The sequence below is a fragment of the Carassius gibelio genome, chromosome A13 (genome assembly GCF_023724105.1).
Source record: "Carassius gibelio isolate Cgi1373 ecotype wild population from Czech Republic chromosome A13, carGib1.2-hapl.c, whole genome shotgun sequence".
NCBI lineage: Eukaryota > Metazoa > Chordata > Actinopteri > Cypriniformes > Cyprinidae > Carassius > Carassius gibelio.
In genome coordinates, this window is record NC_068383.1 from 2,742,313 (window position 1) to 2,763,971 (window position 21,659).

The 21,659-nt window shown below is 33.2% G+C and overlaps 1 protein-coding gene across 1 annotated transcript in view; it reads right to left on the reverse strand.

The window, feature by feature from the left end:
* LOC128025878 (forkhead box protein N2-like) overlaps positions 1-21,659 on the reverse strand; it is a 36,762-nt gene that overhangs the window by 8,140 nt on the left and 6,963 nt on the right. The window contains exon 2 of the mRNA XM_052612460.1: positions 2,751-3,301. Coding sequence (XP_052468420.1) covers positions 2,751-3,287 — 537 coding nt within the window. The 5' untranslated portion in view covers positions 3,288-3,301. The remainder of the gene's footprint in view (positions 1-2,750; positions 3,302-21,659) is intronic.

The following is a 21,659-nucleotide window of genomic DNA, read 5'->3' on the forward strand; positions in this document are numbered from 1 at the left end:
TGCCACGAGTAAACACAACGTCACGGCTGCGGCTCCGAACAGGAAACGAGACTCTAACCGTTCAGTCAGACACAGAAAAATAATCATCCGTGGCCTAATGGTTAGTGCACATGCTCATGGACACAGGGTACATTTATTTTACTTTTTTGCATTAATAAGAAAAGTCCAAAATGAAATGTTCTAGAAAACATTTTAACTTTTCTTTTGCTTTAGCACAAAGACAAAATATTAATCTCAATAGCAGAAATGTCTATATTATTATTATTATTATAGTATTTTCTCAATACTGTAATTATTTTTTAAGTTTCTGTAAAAAAAAAAATGACAATCTGAATAAATTAAAGTTCATTAAAGTTAAGTTTATTTATTTATTGTTGATTTGCATTAATGAGGATGACAAAGCACTACAGAGAATTACATTTGTATGAATTGATAAAATGTTTAAAAAAATTTAATCACGGATTAAGTTTTAAATTTAGCACACTGTCATTTTTCTCCCTATTATTATTATTATTTTTTCATTTTAATTTTTAACTTTTTTTTTTTTTTTAAGTTTTTGCTTTTTCTGTCTATTTAAATGTACTTCTTTTAGTTTTAGTCATTTTAACTACAACATAAAATAAACCAAAACATTGCGTTGGCATGAACCGAAAATTAGTTTTATTTTTATATTTTAAATTTAATTTGAGTTTTATCTTTTTTTTTTAGCTTCAGCACAAAGACAAAATATTAATCTCATTAACAAAAAAGTCTATATCATTTTCTCATTACTGTAATTATTTTTTACATTTCTGTAAAACAAAACACTATAACAATGTTTCACTTACAATCTGAATAAATTAAGGTTAAACAAAGGTAAAAGTTTATTTGTTGATTCGCAGTAATGAGGATGAAAAAGCACTACAGAGAATTGAATAATTATAGGAATTCATAAAACGTTCTAGATAATATTTTATTCATGGATTTTAGTTTTACATTTAGCACACAGTCATTTTTTTTTCACTTTTTCTTTTTTTCATTTTGGTTAATTTTTGTAAACACTTTAGTTTTTGCTTTTTATGTCCATTTAATGTTCATCTTTTAGTTTTAGTCATTTTAACTACAACATAAAATAAACCAAAACATTGTATTGGCATGAGTCAAACATTTTTTTTATTTTAATATTTTAAATTAGAGTTTTATCTCTTTTTTTAGCTTTAGCACAAAGACAAAATATTAATCTAATTTGCAAAAATGTCTATATATTTTTTCTCATCACTGTAATTATTAAAGTTTCTGTAAAACAAAACAATGCAACAATGTTTCTTTTACAATCTGAATTAATTAAGGTTCATTAAAGTTAAAAGTTGTTTTGTGTATTGATGTTTTGCAGCAATGAGGATGAAAAAGTACTACAAAGAATAAAATATGAATTAATAAAATGTTGTAGATTTTAATCATGTATTTTAGTTATGATAAAAATTTGGCACACAGGCAAATAAATGCCACTTTTAATAAAAAAATTTTTTTTATCACAGTATTTTTCCCCTCACAGTATAAATGTGTCTTAACATCTTTATTTTAGTAAAGATTTTTTTTTTTTTAAGCAATGGAACCATCATATTTTGGGGTCCTTGACACTGAAAATGTTGAAACTTCACATCAAGTAAACAGTGTTTACATCAAGTAAACAGCGCGAGGACAGAGCAGACTGGGCACAAGACTAACTCCAGGTTCACACTGTGATGTGTATTTTTTCCGAGCCCATGTTAACACTGTACACGGTAAAATATGCTAACAGAAAAGATTAGAAATAGAAAGGTGTGAAAAGAATGAATATATAGAGCATGATACACACACACACACACACACACACACACATTAACTATTTGATTACCAGCAATCTTCAAAATATCTTATTTATTGTTCAACAAAAGAAAGCAACTCATACAGGTTTGGAACGACCTGAGGGCGAGTAAATGATGACAGAACTTTCATTTTTGGGTGAACCATCACAATTTTTTTTATGTTCTTATAATTTTAATTAATTTTATTTCCGTTTGAGTAATTTTAATACTTCAGCTTGAACTAAATGGAAATTAGAAATGATGTCATGGCATTGAATTAAATGTGATTAATTTTTTTATTATAATTTTGGTAAATTCTTTTAAACTTTTTTGCATTGGTATGAGTCGAAAATTAGTTTTTATTTTTATATTTTAAATTTAATTTGAGTTTTTTTTTTTGTCATATACATTAGTTTTTGTTTTTATAATGTATGGTAATTTTATTTCAGTTTTCTTTGTAGTAATTTAAATACTACACCTTAAACTTATTTCTGTTAGATGACAAGTTTATATTTTTAGATTTTCCATTTAAGTTTGTGTCATTTTTATCGTCTTTTTTAAATGTATATATATTTTTCATCTCATTTTTACTACTTCAGCAACTAACTGAAAAAAGTTTTTATCTGTATATTTTTCCATTTCATTTTGCTGTGTTCATTCTTATTAATATTTGTTGTTTTTAATCCCTATATTATTTGTATTTCAGTTTAAGTACTTCAACATGACCCAAACAAAAACTAGAAATGTTGAAGTTATGCATTTTATGCAAATTATCATTTAATTTAAAGCTTACTGCATTGCAAGTAATGGTTTAAAGCTTTAGCTAAAGATAATATCCCTGCTGAGAAAGAAACAAAGCTATATTGGTTTGAGGGAGCTACACCTTGAAAGTATCAGTTAAATGACTAACTTTGCATTGCTCACCTTCCCAAGGCCCCTCTCCACTTTGCGGAAACACTTGTTGAGGGACAGATTGTGGCGCACTGAGTTCTTCCAGCCAGTGGGGGCGCTAGAGAAGTACGGGAAGTGCTCCAGGATCCATCCATAGATGTCCTTCACCGGCAGAGACTTGCTGGGCGACTGTTCGATGGCCATGTATATGAGCAGGGAGAAGGAGAAGGGCGGCTTGGACTTGACGGACTCTCCGGCGTGCGGCGCGGCCGAGGAGATGACGGAGGAGCTGTGGTTGCCCTCGATGTCGAAGAGCGTGCTGGGGCAGGACTGGGCCTCGGGGACGCCGCCCAGGGTGAAGTTCTGGAGCAGGTTCTCGTGGAGCCAGTTGAGGTTGGTGAGCTCTTCGTCTCCGGAGCTGGAGCTGTGGTCCAGGCTGGTGGCCAGGGGGCTGGCGGCGCACTCGTCCTCGGGCAGCGTCCCACTAACCCCGCGCAGACCCGTCCCATCCCCCAGAACGCCCGGGGATTCTGCTTTCTTATCCGGCGACATCCCGATGACTGGACCCATTCAATCAAGGAAGTCTGTTGGAGAGCGAAACAGGAAAAAATAATTAAAATGTTGTACAAAAAACATAATCTGGTAGCAATCATTTGGACCTAATAGAGAATGCAACGTAACTCTGAGAAAAGGAAAAGCTAAGGACTCAAATTCTTTGGCAGATTACTTGAAATGCAAACATAAATGATGATTATGAAGATTAATCTGTTGATAATGATTCTGAGTGGAATCCAAAACAAATATTGTTGCATGCATGCAACTATTACAATAATAATCATAGATTATATTTATAAATTAAATTAATTCAAATAAAAAAAAATATTAAAAAATAAATAAATAAATAAAATAAACCACAAAATAAAATGTTTCATGCTACCGTTTCAAAGTATCTAACCATAACTGTTGACAATAAAAAAAAGAAAATAAATGAAAAAAAAAGTATATATATGTATGTATATATATATATATATATATATATATATATATATATATATATATATATATATATATATATATATATAAACAAACATTATATAGACCCATTTTTAATCTTAATGTTTTTATTTTATTTCAGTGTGATTTATTAGTTGATACTGGATTTTTAATTCTGCATGCTCATTTCTGTTTATTTTATATTATTTACCAACAAGCACAATTTTACTGGTAATTTATTAACTGTTAAATGCCTACTTAAATGAAGAAATTAACACAATTAAATGCAATTTTTTGCAGATCTCAAAAATAAATATCCATCCTACAAATTTTCTACTGTATCGTTATGTCTAAATTCACTTAAATTTTTTAAAAGCATTTTGCCTAATAATAATAATAATAACTAATTTTAATAATATGCTACAATGTAATATTTTTATTTATCCTATATTATATATTAATTATAATTAAATGAATAATGATATTTACATTTGTAAAAAATATATATATACAAAAAATAGAATTTAAATATTGGCCATGTGATGAAAATAATGATCTGCCTCTCAGTATCAGCAAGTGCAGATCTAACTCAGTGGTAAATCATTTACAATCAAAAACCACAAAGAAGAATCTGTAGACAATCATCTTAAAATTTTCCAAAACTAATAACATAACTGTGAAAACTGGTGAACAGGACAAAACCTCTTTTGTCTTTAATTCTCATTAAACTCATGCCAGACTTTATTAATTGGTCAATTTTTCCCTTTTTACAACCATTCTTCAAGAGCACAAGTTTTGTATTAAAGTTTTCCCTAAATATTCTTCTCTAATCTCCCTCATTCCCATCCGATGATCTCTCTCTCTCTCTCTCTCTCTCTCTCTCTCAATCAGCCGGTGTTTCTCGCAGTCACTCAGCTCTTGTGTCTGAGGGTTGTTCAGGTTTCTCGAGAGCGTCTGAAATGACCCGGCCTCGTCCTCATCACCGCCCACCTCCTCACGCAGCTGATAGTTAGCCATCGACGGCCACCGGCTGAGGAGATACGGACTGCTTAAAGCCAAAGGAGAAGGAAAAACCGTTCTCCGCTCATCCCTTACTACAGAACGAGAGGAGACAGTGCTGCTTGGGCAACCGAGCAGAAGAACATCGCTAACGGTTATTAGCATTTGTGTTGAACCGTTCAGTGGGAATTTTATTGAAAGCATGGTGAAATCAATTTGAATCTGATTTAGTCAATATATGGATTCATGTTTCATGGTATCATAAGAGTATCAGCCATTATTGTGCACCAACAAAACTAAATAAACTGAAAAAAAAAAGTAGTTTTTTAATTAAAACGTAAAAAAATATATATAAATAAATAAATTATATATATATATATTAGGGATGTCAAATTTCGATTATTTCCATGATCGATCGTCGTTTAAATTAACGATCAATTAATCGATTAATCGTTAACCATAATACTGCAAAATGCGTCTATTGCAGGCAAGCAGTCAGCGGTATGACAGGATGTGCAAAAGCCACACACACACACAAAACGCTTTCTCACTTGAATTAAAGAGGTTTTAGTCTGAATAAAATGCTAGTAGCAGGATTATAAAATGAATAGATGCGATTATGATCATTTGATAAAATGAAGAGAGCGCGCCATACTTTTGAGGTCATTTTACTTTGTTGACAGTTTCCAATCCCGCACGGAGAACGCTGAACGCGCATCTTTAAATGGTTTTGTGGTGCTCGTTGTTGTATTTTAAAGCACAATTGCAATGTTTTCAACTGAGATTATTGTATAAAATTATCCGAAATGTGGAGCGCGTGTGACTGCGCTGCACATTAAGTGAACTACATCAGCGCTGCTGCACCAAAACACAGTTGCTCACATTAATTTGATCCTGCTGGATTCTGTCCTAGAAAATGTCAGATTTTTAAAAATCCGGCATACAGCGCATTAGATCGTGACAGTGCATGCGTGCACACGAGGATGAGCGAGCGCGGCTAGATTTATTTGGAGGTTATTGCTCATGTCTCATTCGGCACAAATCGAAATGTTTCCATATTCGCAATGTATTTGAATGTTAAACTATTATTTATAATGTAAACTAGGCTTGTACTTAACACGCATTCGCATATAGACGGAAAAGATGATCCTCTTCATATGAGCAAAAACGTCCTTGGAACAGCAGAGAGGACCGGTAGGCCTATACTACGGTCTATTTAAACTGACCAGTGTAACCTTTTAATGTTTAGTTGACATTTTATTTTGATAATGAACAGACTGCGATGTAAGTTTGAATCGCTAGAATATACGTGTGCAGCAGGCTCCGGGGCGATCGAAACAGCTGAGACATTAAAAAATATATAGCTATATTTTCCGCAAAAGTGTTTACTTTCATTTGTGCACACTCACAATAAAAACAGAAGATTTGTGCTCTTGTAAAATAAAGCAAACAAACAGAATGCGTTGTCATCCTTTTTTCTTTTTTTTTGTGAACTTATGGAGCGCCCACACTTCTGTTTTAAATCCGTTAATCTTAATTAGCCTATTTAAGTCGGATATATTTCGCATAGCCTATTTAAAAAAAAAAAAGGTTTATTTTATTATCTTTCGCTTTTAATAACTGTTTTCGCATCTCTTACTGTGGTAAACATGGGAAGGGAAATTAAAGATTTCATGAATTAAGAATTCGTTCGATTTATTAATTTGATCCCTTATTTCACTTAAATCATGGGTTATTTAGGGAACAAAATTAATGAAACATGGACAGTTGCCATATTAATAATTCGTAGGAATGAATTAACAAGTTGTAGGAATGAATAGACTACCTGTCCTGTCACTGTGTCCCGCAGCCCTGCAAAGCGCACGATATAAAACAGTTATCTGATGAAATGATTAGTAACTACATTTCTATTGCATTTAATGTTGAAGAACTTTTATGTTGTTTCTATTTTAATGTACTTTAAAGTTTAAATCACATTAAAAGCTTAATTTGTACATTGTGAATGAATGATGATGCTTTTATATATCGTCACCGTCACTCACAGCCGCTCGCACGTGTTGAGTGCGCATGAGCCGCACGCAGCCCAACATTGAATCGGTTAACCGACCATCGATAGCCTTAATCGATTGCATCTCTTATCGACAATTAATCGATCATCGATTAATCGTTGACATCCCTAATATATATATATTCTGTAATGGCATTATATGGATTTATGTTTCATAGTATATTTTAGTATAACTGTGCACAAACAATTAAATAAAAATAAATAAATAATAATAAAATTAAAAGAATTAAATTAAAAAAGAAAGAAATATATATATAATAAAGCATATTTAAAATAAAACCGAAAATTACATATACATTTTTTTTCTTAAAATATTGAACAAATACAAATAAATATATTTTTTAATCATCCATAATTATGCACCAACAAATTAATAAAAAAAACAATATATGTAAAAAAAACAAAAAAAACATGAAAACTAACAAAATAATTATAAATAAATATAAAGAAAAAATGTAACAGGATGACATGGATTTATGTTTCATGCTATTGTTTTAGAGTATCATCCTCAAGTGTTCACAAAAAAATTAATAAAAAAGCATACATATATACACACATACACACATATATATATAAAAGTACAATTTATAGCAATAATTAGCAATAGTAACAATAAAGTATATTAATAATGGAAAAAAAACCTGGGTTGGATTGCATTTGTGTGGATGTTTTTGCTGTAATGGCATCATATGGATTCACGTTTCGTGATATTGTTTCAAACATCATCCATAATTGTGCACCGACAGCTGGCACACTGTTAAGCCAAACGGCACGAATAAATGTAAAACAGACAGATGAAGCCCAGCCGTGGCATTACAGCAGAAAGCAGGTCAATGGCGTCGAGCGATGGGCAAATCCCAGCCGTCTAGCCGCCCTAATGTCACCATGACAACAGCGTTGTCAGTTCAATTAGGAGCGTTGGATTAGACAGAGGATTGAACACGAGCAGGGAAAGTCCATCCAGTGAAGCCATCATCTGGCATCACGCTCGCACTCATCACACACAGATCCAGTGAGGGAGGTCTGACCAGTGTTTTTAACGCTGAACTCGGTCAGACAGGTCCAGACTGCTGTGGTGTGGGTCATGAACTAAACTGCATCTTCAGAAGTTAGGGTCGTTTCGGTTGCTTGGAAAAGATTTTGCACTTCAATAAAAAGCAGTTACAGTGCATTTCATTCATTTGCAATGCATAACTCTCATGCAACTAGTACTATCTTTGCAGTATCTTACTATATGCTTTAGATTTTCTGTATGCATGAAATACCCGGCTGACCTACCTTCCTATTTGTCTGTATGTGCAATTTACAAAACTGTGTACTGTATCCCACAATGCAATGTATGAACCTAGTATGAACTTTTATTAACAGTGTGGAAAATATAAACCTTGATATTAAACATCTTTATGACTTATTCATTGTCAAAAAAAAAACACATTTCAGATGCATTTGTCATTGCAAGCTACAGACAAAAATATATATACATCGCAACCAGAGTAATTCGATTCACTTACAAATAACTCCTATGAACTGGTTCTTTTTAGGAAATCCAAACATACAAAAAATAAATCTAAATCATGAACGAATGACTCTGAAATGGTTTTTGCAAATGATTCAAAAACAGTACAAGGAGTATAATCTAATTCACAAACAAATGACTCATATGAACAGGTTCTTTCTAGTGAATCAAATCCATACGGCAGGACCAGCACAGTCCAAATCATTAACAAATGACTCATATGAGCTGATATTTTTTGTGTGTGTGAATCAAAACCATACAGAACAACCAGAACAATAAGATTCACAAACAAATGACTCTTGAGCTGGTTCTTTTTTAGGGAATCAAAAACATGAGTCACAACTTGAATATTCCAATTCATCAACAAACGAATCATTTCAAAAAAATTTAAATTTAAAAATGTAAAAATTTTAAAAAGGTTTGAATTAGTCTGTCAAATTCTGAACTAAATGAACTCTGAACTAAATTTGTCAGAGCGTTCGCCAAATCAACTTCTGAAAATATATGTGAGGGCAGAGGGCATTGTGGGAAAACTACCCTTGAAAAAAAAAAAAAAAAAATTATGGTATCTCCTTTTTTTTTTTAACCACTAACTCAGACCAAAACAAGAACTTGGGATGAGGAACATCCGGTCCAGAAAAGACAAACATCACAAGGAACTAACAGCACTCTGATCAACCCTGGATCAATAAGAGGACATGGCACCAAGAAGAAAAACACAGAAAGGAAACTGCAAAAGAGCTAACGGAGAATGAGTGAGCAAATGAAAGACTGAGAGAAGTGCCATGGAAACAGTAAAATTAATAAATAAGTCATAAGCAGTGAATGATGAATCACAACTCTCCGGAAAGTGTAGTTATCAGACAAGTCAGGCAGCAACAGAGCTGCCCAAATGCATTAAAGCAAAGCTTCTCCCCAAAGCCCAAAACACAAACACAGAAATCATCTTTTAAAAGGTTTCAGAAAGCAAAGAGCCACGGCACATGAGCTAGTGCTACTACATGCTCACTACACAAAACGATTATAATAATAATGGTGTTTAAAAAAAATGATAAAAATAAAACAATTAAATGAAAACCACAAAATAAAAATCAATAATAAAAAAATTAATATAAATATTAAAATATTATAAATAAATAAAATACTAAAAAGATACACACAAAATGAAATAACCGAAACAAAAGTAACAGCATTTAAAAAAAAAAACAATTAAAATATATTCATAAAAACTAAAAAAGTGAAATAGAAAACAATAAAATAAACAAAATATAAAAATAAAATACTATACAAATAATAAAATAAATAAATAGAATAAAATTACTAAAGCAAATAAATAATAAAAAATTGAATATTTATATATAATAAAAAAAAATGAAATGACCAAACAAAATATTAGCATGCGCATATATGTATATGTACACACACACACACACACACACACACACACACACACACACACACATAGAAAATAAATAAAAAATACAAAAGTAAAATAAAATAAATAAATCAAATATGAAATCATCATTAATTTATCCTTTATGATAAATACAATTACTTAAATATTTGTTTAAAAAAATTATATAAATACTATAACAAAATAGAAAATTAACCTCGAATATTTTTTATCAAAATAATAAAAAAAATGTTTAAAAATAATGCAGATTATTTTCAAGAAATACATGCAGAAAGTTCAGCTTAACTGTGTGGTTTACTGAACATGTTGTCTTTACTGTCATAATAGTTTACGTACCCTTAACTGGCCAGTATCATTACCATAAACACAAGGCTGCTCCTGTTAACCCATTAACCTCTTTATAGCCTCTGGGTACTTTATTAACCCCTATTACCAACACAAACTCGGTCCTAAAACCGAGTGGAGCAGCCCTAATAATTCCCAGGTGCTGCTGGGAAGTCCCATAAAAGCACAGCACAATTCCTCTACAATCTGAGACGGCGACTACATTTGAGCGCCGCTGTCGAGCAACGAGGGGAAGTGGTTTTTATGTGATTAGCTCATAGTCGATTATCATTGCTGTTGTGATTATCATAATTATCAGTGCTCTTATCAAACAGCATCAAAGCGGCGGCCGGTAATGGCACACTTGAGAGGGCATGAGAGCGAGCGCTAATGAGGGATGGTTGTGACACCGGGGTCTGATCACAGAGATCACACAAGCTCATCTGCAAGTTAAAACTCCCAGTCAATGCCAAGCCTTTCATTCATGAGAGCGGCGGACAGGTGCCAGCGTCGCTTTCCTTTCCATCTCTTTCATCCTTAGAGTGACAGACTTGTTTCTGCATTTTCTAAACTTCCAAAGCAAAATGTACTTTTTTTTTTGTTGTTGCCTTTTTTCACATTATATGCATCTATATATCTATCTGTGTGTGTGTGTGTGTGTGTGTGTGTGTGAAAGAGATTAGGGCTCAAAGAAATCCACTTTATTTTTCCCAGATTCCATTTTTGTATTTTTGTTTTTCTAGTTTTTGCTTTAGTGGATGAATTAAATTGTAATAATCAAAAAGCATGTCTAATCAACTGAATTCATAACTTTAATAATGTACAACCTTTTTTTTAATAAAAAAGTATAAGTATAATATTTTAAATATAACCTTTTTTACAATAATAGGACTATATGAAATGTTTTTGAATTGTTGAAATTATGATTTAATATCAATTTATTCAAAAACAAAAATGTTGTTAAAAAAATCAAGGCATTCAATTTTTTTTTTGAAATTGTATTTTGATAAACAAATCGCTGCACATGTTTACTGTTAAAATTAATGCATGGAAGAAAAATTTTGACATTAACAAAAATATAATTATAATTTCTAAGAAATTAACAAATTATTCAATTTATGTAAAAAAAATATATATATTTAATACATTATTTTTTATTATTTTAACAACAGTAATTGTTTTAATAATATGAATAATATTAATTACTATTATTATTACTTGAAGTACATTCTACTGTATGATAGTAATATATTTCTATCATAATTTTTTCAAGAGAAACTAAACTTTTATATTGGCGGGTTGCAGTAAAGACCTTTGAGTTTCTGAGCGATTCTGTGATAGTTTTATTAAAACAAAATGATGAAGAGCTGCTATAGCCAAAAGATTTTATCAGAAACTATATTGTGCTAAAAAAAACAAAAAACGCATTACTTTGTTCTCTTTGTACGTTTCCAACATTCATGGCTTTTTTTCCTTTTTTTTCTATGCATGTGACTACGTTAAAATATTCTGATTGTGAATCTAATAAAAAAAGCTTCCTAGTCCTTAACAGAAATGTCCTTTCATCTTGAAGATTAAAGGCATCTCTTGCAATATTTAAAGGCAAGTTTTTCCTAAAATCCCGAAGCATGAGAACAGATTTTACAAAATCAGAGGAAAACTGATATCCTGCTTCATAATTCATGGACGTTCAGCCTTTAAAGTCCTCTCTACCCTCACAATAACTCATATATCCTGGGTAAACTGTATTATGTAATTGTTAATTATTGATAACTTGCAATTGCGTAATCAAAAAGGTTGCGGGTGTAGACACCCCTGTGTGTTTTTCTTCCACCGAAAACCATTTGTGAACCATGAAAACCCCTGACGGGTTTCAGTCTGACACACATAAATCCAGCTGACATTTCCCACGATCAAACAAAAGCACGTTGTCCACCTGCGACCGCGGCAAAAGGAAGCCAGTGACCTAAAAAGCCACCAGAAGAGGGCCTTTTATCCCTCAACATCAGATTTCGCACTGTAGGATGGACAGCGATCAATACGTCCTCGAAATATTGAGCCCAGCATTACCAGATATCACTGTGTTTCAGTACTGAGCCCTGAAATAAACTGGAAGGGCAAAGAAAGAGCTGATATCAACATATTGCAATGGGAAAAGCGAAGGAGAAAGGCTGTGTAAACACACTGACATGCAGAAAGCAGCGCTGTAAAAGCACCGTTGTGCCCTGGAGGGTGTCACCCCACCCTTTATCAGGCGTTTCGACGTGTTAAACCGTGTCTTGATCACGCCCAAACCTCTCGACTCATTCACTGTTGCCAGTTGACCTGACGAAGAAAAGACATCGCACCTCTATGTCAAATACACATAGGTGTGTCTTAAAGCACTGTGTAAACACTACGTGGCTTTCAATAAGCTGACGGTCACAAAGACAAAGGCTGTCGAAGATGTGACGGGAGTTAGTTGTCAACAAGAATATTGTTGAACATGTGAATGCATTTAAAGGAATAGTTCACCCAAAGTGAACATTTGCTGAAAATGTGCTCACCCTCAGGCTATCCAAGTTTGTTTCTTCATCCGAATTGGAGAAATGTAGCATTGCATCACTTTCTCAGAAATGGATGCTCTGCAGTGAATGGGTGCCGTCAGAATGAGAGTCCACACAGCTGATAAAAACAAATCCACAAGTAATCCACACCACTCCAGTCCATCAGTTAATGACAAAATACTATAGTCTATAATAATCCATAATAACACTTCCTCCAGTGAAAAAGTCTCTCCTTTGTTGTCCTCTAAAATCACAATCCACCAACATATTTGTTAAGAGCTGTTTTGGCTTGTAAACGGTGCTTGATCTGTACTGATTCAGACAAGAAGACTTATCACTGGAGAAAGCAATATTATGGATAAAGGACTCATATTTTAACTTCGGTTTGTAGTTAAAATGCCTTAATGATGGATTTGTTTCTTTCAAACATGCAGCTTTTCTCTTTATAATATGTTAACCGGTGGACTGGAGATGTGTGGATTACTTGTGGATTGTTTTTATCAGCTGTTTGCACTCTTATTCTGACGGCACCCATTGGTAAACAAGTGATGCGATTCTACATTTCTCCAAATCTGATGAAGAAACAAACTCATCTTGGATAGCCTGAGGGTGAGCACATTTTCAGCAATTTTTCAGCATTTTGAGTGAACTGTTCCTTTAATGTCAAAAATTACATATTTGGTCTAATGCAAAAATTTTACCAAGTTCAACAGAGGATTTCCAGGTAATGCATGGACTTGAATAAAATGAATACATTGTATGCAATGTAAGACGTTTACAAAAAAAAAAAATAGAGTCTACTTAATGCATAAAGCATAAAAGTGTTCACCATTGAAACTAAACCCTACTGAAGGCACAGATGCATTGAATACTGCATCAAGCAGAAGAAGCCTAAACGTTCAAAGTCACTCCAGAAATGAGCCATTTATTCTAGCAGGTCACAAAGTGGTTTCATTGAGAACATGGTCTGATACTCCAGGTATTATGACAAGCATTAGCGTTTCCGCTGGGAAGCAAAAGTCTTTCACAGAAGTAGGCTAATAAGTTCAGAGAGAGAAAAAGGGCTACAGAGCTGAGACTAAAAATACAGCCTTGCACGGAAAATAGTTTGACACTCACTTAAATCTACCGTGAAACAACTGCATGACAGCAGATGTGTTTTCCCTTATTATGTTAAATCTCCATCACGGATTTGAAAGGAAAAGGTCCCTTCCCCCATGATGCCACAGTCTTAATATAACACCACACCATCAGCCTGCGTTGACATCATGGTGACGATTTCCGGGAATATCACGTCTAGAACAAGAAGAGTTGGATAAACCGGCTGTCTAAATGATTTAGGGATAAAATGAAGGAAATCAATGACTGATCTTTTTTAATCCAGCACCAATTGTGCAGAATATACCGACAAGATGTTCTTTTATCAGAGTAAGGTCATCACTGTAAAAGCTACTTTTTTTTCCGTTACCGTTTTCTTATGGAATTGTAAGAATTTTGTCAGCTTTTTTTATAGAGTGCTTTAGTAAAGATATTTTGTAGCAAAACCCTTTAAAAAAAAAAAAAAAAAAAAAGTGGGGTGTTACATTACAAAGTACATACTTAAAAATTATATCTCTGAAATTTTTTGGCTGATATGCAGTATGTATCTCCGTATTTTCTGTGTTTTCTAATATATTCATATAAGAAAGAAAGAAAATAAAGACAATTTGTCAGGAATTTCTTTGTTACTTTGTATCGAAAAAATACCGAACCGTGACACCTGTGTGTCGTATCGAAACGAAATGTGAATTTTGTGAATCGTTACACTTTTATATATATATATATGATTACTAATATGATAATATGATACATAAATAAGCTTTCCATTGATGTTTGGTTTGTTAGGATAGGACAATATTTGGCCGAGATACAACTAGTTAAAAATCTGGAATATAAGGGTGCAAAAACAATCTAAATATTGATAAAATCGCCTTTAAACTTGTCCAAATGAATTTTTTTGGCTATTGCCACAAATATACCCCAGAGACTGAAGAATTATTTTGTGCTGCAGGGACACATATGGTGTTGTTTTTTCATCCCGCCCAATGTTGTCTAATGAAACAATATTTATATTAAAAGGTAGTGAGTTTGTATTTTTTAAAAACACTACCAATATTTCAGATCCTTCAATCAATATATTTTATTTATTTGTGCATGCATATAATGTCCTACGGTTCAATTACTTAAGAAGCAGGGTGCTAAAGATGTGATGTGAATCGCTAGTCGACAACAAACATATTGCTCTTGCAGATTTTTGATGGCATGATCAGAATTTTGTTGAACATGCAAATGATGTCACCTGATGTCAACAATGAATCATTTGATCTGTGATGATTCAGAAACTGTACCTAGTTCAACAGGGAATTTCCATGCATGAAATCATATCATTTTATATATATATATATATATATATATATATATATATATATATATATATATATATATATATATATATATATATATATAAAAATGCAATGCAAGTTGCTTTGAACGGAAGCATCTGAAAGTGCATAAAATGCAGATGTAAGAATTGGCACCACTGAAACGAAACCCTAAGAGTCATTGAGTACATTAAGTGGAAGAAGCCTGATACTAGAAATGACCTATTTCAGAAACAACAGATTGTTTCTCAATCTCAATGTGTCAAGTAGAGAGATGAATCAAGAGGAAATATCATATGATCTCATATGTGAACCTACTGAACCCACTTGAGCTGAGTTTCAGCTCAATCACGGTCAATACAGAGGCAAGTCACTTTTATTTATATAGTGATTTATACAATACAGACGGTTTCAAAGCAGCTTTACAGCGATAAACAAGAAAATACTGATTCAGTGTTGCAAACAGTATTCAATTCTGCTGTAAAGCAGCTTTAAAAAGACACGTAAAAAGCTTGTGTTACTTCCTGTGTTTTGTGTGCCATCAGTCGACTTTATTGTTTTGGAAACAGGAATCTACATGTGACTCTGCTGTCCAGACAAGCTTCAGTAGATCTAAAAGAGGAAGTGACTATCTGTGAACCATTTCACAGAAATCATTCTGCTTCGATAGAGAAGTGAGAACTATGCCTAAAAATCTTAAATCATAATATACTTACCATGTCACTTACCTACTCAATTAGACCAGATGACCTTAAAATAACCTCAATGCTTACTTAAATGATGATATTTAAACGATATTTTGCAGAGTGTGTTTTTGTGCTGGTAAATTATGTCACTAATGGGTGTCTTAATGAGTGATGCATTGAATCATTCATTTAAATGATTCGTTCAAAACAGCCGATTCATTTGAAAAGGAAGCAAGAAACAAGTCTTTATGAATGGATCACTGAATCATTGACTCAAATGATTTCTTCAAAACAGATTCATCCAGGAACGAAACACCAGTGTTGCTCTGAGACGCAGATATGTTCTGATCCGAATTTATTTATTCGTCACATTTATTAGAGTAAAAAACGATAGGGCTGAACGATTAATCAAAATTAAATCGCAAAGGCGAGAAATAATGAGAAGGTAGAAGTTAGAATAAACCCTATTGTAGCCCTTGGACTGAAAAACATATTATAGTCCTACACCTTCCACAGACGATATATCTCACACACCTCCACTCACATCCTTCGCTAAGTATGCAACGATTCATCTCTGAATATTTTTTCACCAATAAATGCAACAGGGTTTGAAATCAAAACAAGTGTCATTTTAAAAATAAATACAAAAACCAAATGCAAAATAATAAAACAACAACAAAAAAACAAAACATATGTTGTTATCGCTTGACTTGCAAGTCTACAACATGACTAGTGAAGTTTGGTTCAAACGAACGAATCATTGTGAGTCAGCTCCTTGGTCAAGAAGATTCATGAATCAGTTGGTTTCAAACCAGTTTATACTTAAGACTTAAATCAGCATTTAGCTTTAAATCACTGATTGGTCATAACATGATTTAATTTCCCATTTAAAGAGTACAACACCTTATGATTCCCAGGCTCAAACGCCAATGTTTTCTTGTACCCAAGTCTTTGCACTGTTGTGTGTAATTAGGGCTCAAGCCTGGAGGGCGAGAGCCCTATTGTTTTCCTTAGGATTATTTTTTATTATTATTATTATTTTTTTCCAACGTTACGGGGGCTTTTGGGGTCCTTAACATGCTCGAAAACTCTTGAAAATTGGCACACACCTTGGAACCTGCGGCCATTAGGGCTGGGCAGAGACAGATATACGGGCGTGGCACAGGGGCTCTACAGCGCCCCCTGGAATACTGAGGGCCATATATCATACATACTTGCACGTAGACACACGAAACTCGGTACACATGTAGATCTCATCAAACCAAACAACTTTCGTACTGCATGTCATAGGCTCCGCCCAACAGGAAGTTGGTTATTTAGGGTTTAGTATTCATATTTTTCGTCAAAGTTGTGGGGGCTTTTGGGGTCCTTAACATACTCAAAAACTCTTGAAAATTTGCGCACACTTTGGAATCTGTGGCCTTTAGGAGCCTGCAGAGGCTGGGACCCGGGCGTGGCACAAGGGCTCTACGGCGCCCCCTGGATCACAGTCAGAAATGTTGATGTATAGCTCACACATACTCACACATATGCATATGAAACTCAGTACACATATAGATCTCATCGTGCCGAACAACTTTCGTATTGCATGTCATAGGCTCCGCCCAACAGGAAGTCAGCTATTTAGAGTTATGTAAAAAGCGCATGCTCTGGAATTTGAAATACTTGTCATAGGTTTTTTTGCAGATTGCCACCAAATTCGGTCAACATGATCTCAAGACACTGGGGATGAAAAATTGCCAGGGGATTTTTGATATCTCTAACGGTTTGCTCGTGGCGAGGTGTTGAAATTATGGCGAGAAATGAGAAACAGGAAGTGTCTAATACCATCCACATACATTTCCTGATTTTAATCAAACTTCATCAGATTATTCTTTGTATGATGTCGATCGCATATATGTGACTATTAGGAGTCAAAGTTATAGCGCCACCAACTGGCAGCAGGAAGTGTGTCATTTTCAAAATGCTTTGAATTCAGCATCTTATTATTACTCAATTTGCTTCAAACTTCATCAGAATAATGTTAAAACACAGCCTATATAAATCTGCTGGGGGGATATTGATATCTAAAAATATTGTTGCCGTGGCAACATGTTAAACTGGAATACTTCTCAGGTGATTTTGAGGCATATAACATGCTTAGAATTTCATCAAATTCAGAACACATATCAGTATTTATGATAACTAGACACTGGCAAAAGTTCATAAGAGGGCATGGAAGAGGCACTCTATAGCGCCACCTTTTGTCAAAAGTGGGGGGGTTAGTTTTAGCTACAGACACCAAACTCGGTACAAAAATTGTTCTCATCAAGACGGACAACTTTCTAATTCACAGTCATCAGCTACGATCAACAGGAAGTCAGCTATTTTGATTTGAATGTGGATTTTATTTTTACATTTAGCTGTGAATTAATGCATACTGCTCAGAGGAGAGTAACACTATACACACCAAATTTTGTCTACATGATGCCAAAACATTTTAAACAACTTAAATTGCCAATAGATTTTGGATAGCTTGAATGGTTTTGTCTCTGTGATTTTTTTTAAATGACATTAAAAATGGAATTATTAATTTTCCTGCATTTTTTAATTCCAAACACTTCAAAACCTTTTTTCATACAGACAAAAAGTCATTCTGAGTAAATATGGATAGTTTCACGACTTTACAACACTGTATGGGTAACAGAAAATTAAAAAACTGTCAGACATCTCATCTCACTTCTGTCCCTCTGTTTGAGTGTATGTGCTTAGACTTCCATTGTCTGAGAGAAATTGCGCCCCTACAGGTGCAATTAACGGAGTTTTAGTTTCTCTTTTAAATCGGTTAAAATACAAATAAATACTTAGATTTAATTCACACTGACAAGCTAAACCAACATATATGATTATTACCGGGTCAGGGCTCATTAATAATTGATGTGTGGTCAGTGATACGTGAGAAACAGGAGAGATGAATCACCGCTCTGAGCAGGAGCGTGTAGAATGACGAGCTCAGAAAAAACGAGTTTATTCTTGTTTCATAGCTATTAAGAATAAAGTATTGCAGCGATATCACACAATTCACAAATTAGAACACACCAAGAGCTAAATTAAGATGTTTTTGAACTGTTTGTGTGAAAATTAAATATTTGTGGCTGCCTATCTGAAAACACCGCTCCGATCAGCGCGCACAGTGCCACAAGTTCAAAACTAACAAATTTATTCTTGTTTAAGAGCTTTTTAAAATAAAATATTGCCATAAATGCACACAATACACACATTATAACACAACAAGAGCTAAATAAAGGTGTTTGTGACCCGTTTAAGTGTGCAAGACTATTTGAAAGCGCGACTGGCACAATAACATATATCTCTCGAGCTGCAGGATTCTGCCTTTCGTCGTACGAACGAACACATCACGGACAAGATTATTTCAAAATACATAATAGCTTGGCGAATATAAACGAAAACAGCCACGTGAACATAAACTGTTGAGAAATAAATCTGAAGTGGATCTACTGGATTTGAATATTAAGTGACCGCATATACCAGCTGCTTCTGTCTTCAATTTTAATCTATATATATAAAAAAAGGAGACTCATTTGTCTTGGCTGCTTTTTTAATGTAGCGTATTTATTTATTTACTTTTTTATACATTTTGTATAATTTCATAGTTTATGTATTACAATTATAAAAACAAAAATAAATTTAGCCACTCACATAGAAATATCTTAGGCCTTATCCTTTTCTGACAGTTTTAGGGATTTTAAAAAATCCTAAAAAACCTTATTTGTGCTGCAAATAATAATTTCAAACTCATTTGATACTGACCTATGACATCCTCTGACATGCTATTTATTTGAATTTACATAATGTCATGGATGTAACAGTAAATCTGTTCAGCTCACAGATGAAGACTAAGCTGTAATGCAAGCAGAACACTTATAAATCATTTAAGAATTTGATAACACTGTAAAATAATGTCTTATTTGCTAACATTAGTAAATGCATTGGTAACACTTTATAATAACTGCACTCATTAGTAAATAGTCAGTTCGTGCTTTATAAAGTCTTGTCCCAACATTAATAGTCATTAGTAAGCAGCTTATAAATACAGCTATAAATAGCTTTTTCTTGGTTTATAAGGACATATTTTAAAAAGGAGAGTAAAGGGTCTGTTATCTTCCTAAGAAAAATAAAAATAAACAAACACAACACAGATTGATACAGAAATATTTATTTCAATATGCAATAAAAGGAAACTGTACACTTGAATTATATATATATATATATATATATATATATATATATATATATATATATATATATATATATATATATATATATATATATATATATATGTGTGTGTGTTGGTATGTGGGAAGCACAGTTTTTGAGTGCACTGTAGACTTGCTCTCCAGGTGGATTCTGGTTGTATGCAGTCCATAAGGTATGGCTTTGTGTGTACATGTGAACAAGGAGAGGACACAAGACGTTTGAGATCATTTTTAATGGAGTTCAAGTAATAAAGAAAGACATTTGTTATGCATCTACATCCGTCTGCATGGACTCTGTACGTGTTTTAAACTTGCTAACCCCTATTATCAATGGCATTGGAAAGCCAATACACACACACAGACACATGTATATATATATATATATATATATATATATATATATATATATATATATATATATATATATATATATATATATATATATATATATATACTTGATAAAAAAAAAAAATATATATATATATATATATATATATATATATATAAACTTGATAAAATATATATATATATATATATTTATATATATATATATATATATATATATATATATATATATATTTTTTTTTTTTTTATCAAGTGTACAGCTGTACAGTTTCTTTTTATCCATCTTGAAAAAATATTTCTGTGTTCTGTATCCCTCTGTGTTGTGTTTGACTTTTTAGTTTGGTAGATGAATGTTCCTTTAAATCTCATTTGTGAATGATTTAAATGTATAAATAGTCTTTGCTTTAGATGAGCTCACAAAGGACTGTCACCATTAGGACTCCCTATGCATAGGGCCTGGGATCTTGTGCAGCGCCCCTGCTGACAACTAGAATAATGTTATAATACTTAAAATATGAAAATACAATGATTGAACTTTATAGCTTAAGAACAAAACATTTATAGCTGTATTTATGAACTGTTTAATAATGCCTATTAAAGGAGTGCTATTATTATTTTTCAAATTTAGTTATACTGTAATGTTGTTGTTTCAGCATAAAAAAAAGTTCTGCAAAGTTACTAAGCTGAAAGTCCAATTCAAAAGGAGATATTTTATTTAACAAAAAACACTTTTTAAAAACTATAATGAACAAATTGTTTGGACTGCAACAAATATTGTCCGGGATTTGTGATTTCACAAATATGGACGAATGGGATGAGAATTGGTTGAGCTGCACTATAGAAAGCAACGAGTGTGATACATATGTAGTTGACCATGAAGCCTGGAAGAGAAAAACAAAACTCCTTATATTCAGGTGTGAAGAATTATTAGGCATTTTTTCCTTTACTGATAAAATAAGCCCAAAAAAAGGTTTAACTCAGATTGAAAAATGTGTTTCTAAAGTTATATATATTGTTCTGTGAATGTGATTTCAAAGTCTAGATGATTCGGATTAACCCTTTAACTGCCGTATGCCTTAAAACCTGACTGCCAGAGTGCTATTGTGAATGCATGTGCCCGCTTGGCACAGTTTACCTGATGCCACAGGGGTGGTGTTGCACTGATGGCTTGAGCCCGCCATCGCTGCTTGCAGCTATATTCTAGTCTTGTAACCAGTGACATATGGCACATCTAGATCCTCACTTTCTCCCTCAGAATCAGGCCAACGGTCACATTAGCATCGCTTTCAATGGGAGACCGGCCGCTAATGGCATGATTGTAACAAATCCCCAGACGCGGAGAACGAAGTGGGAGGGAAACACGCGGCGAGAGGCC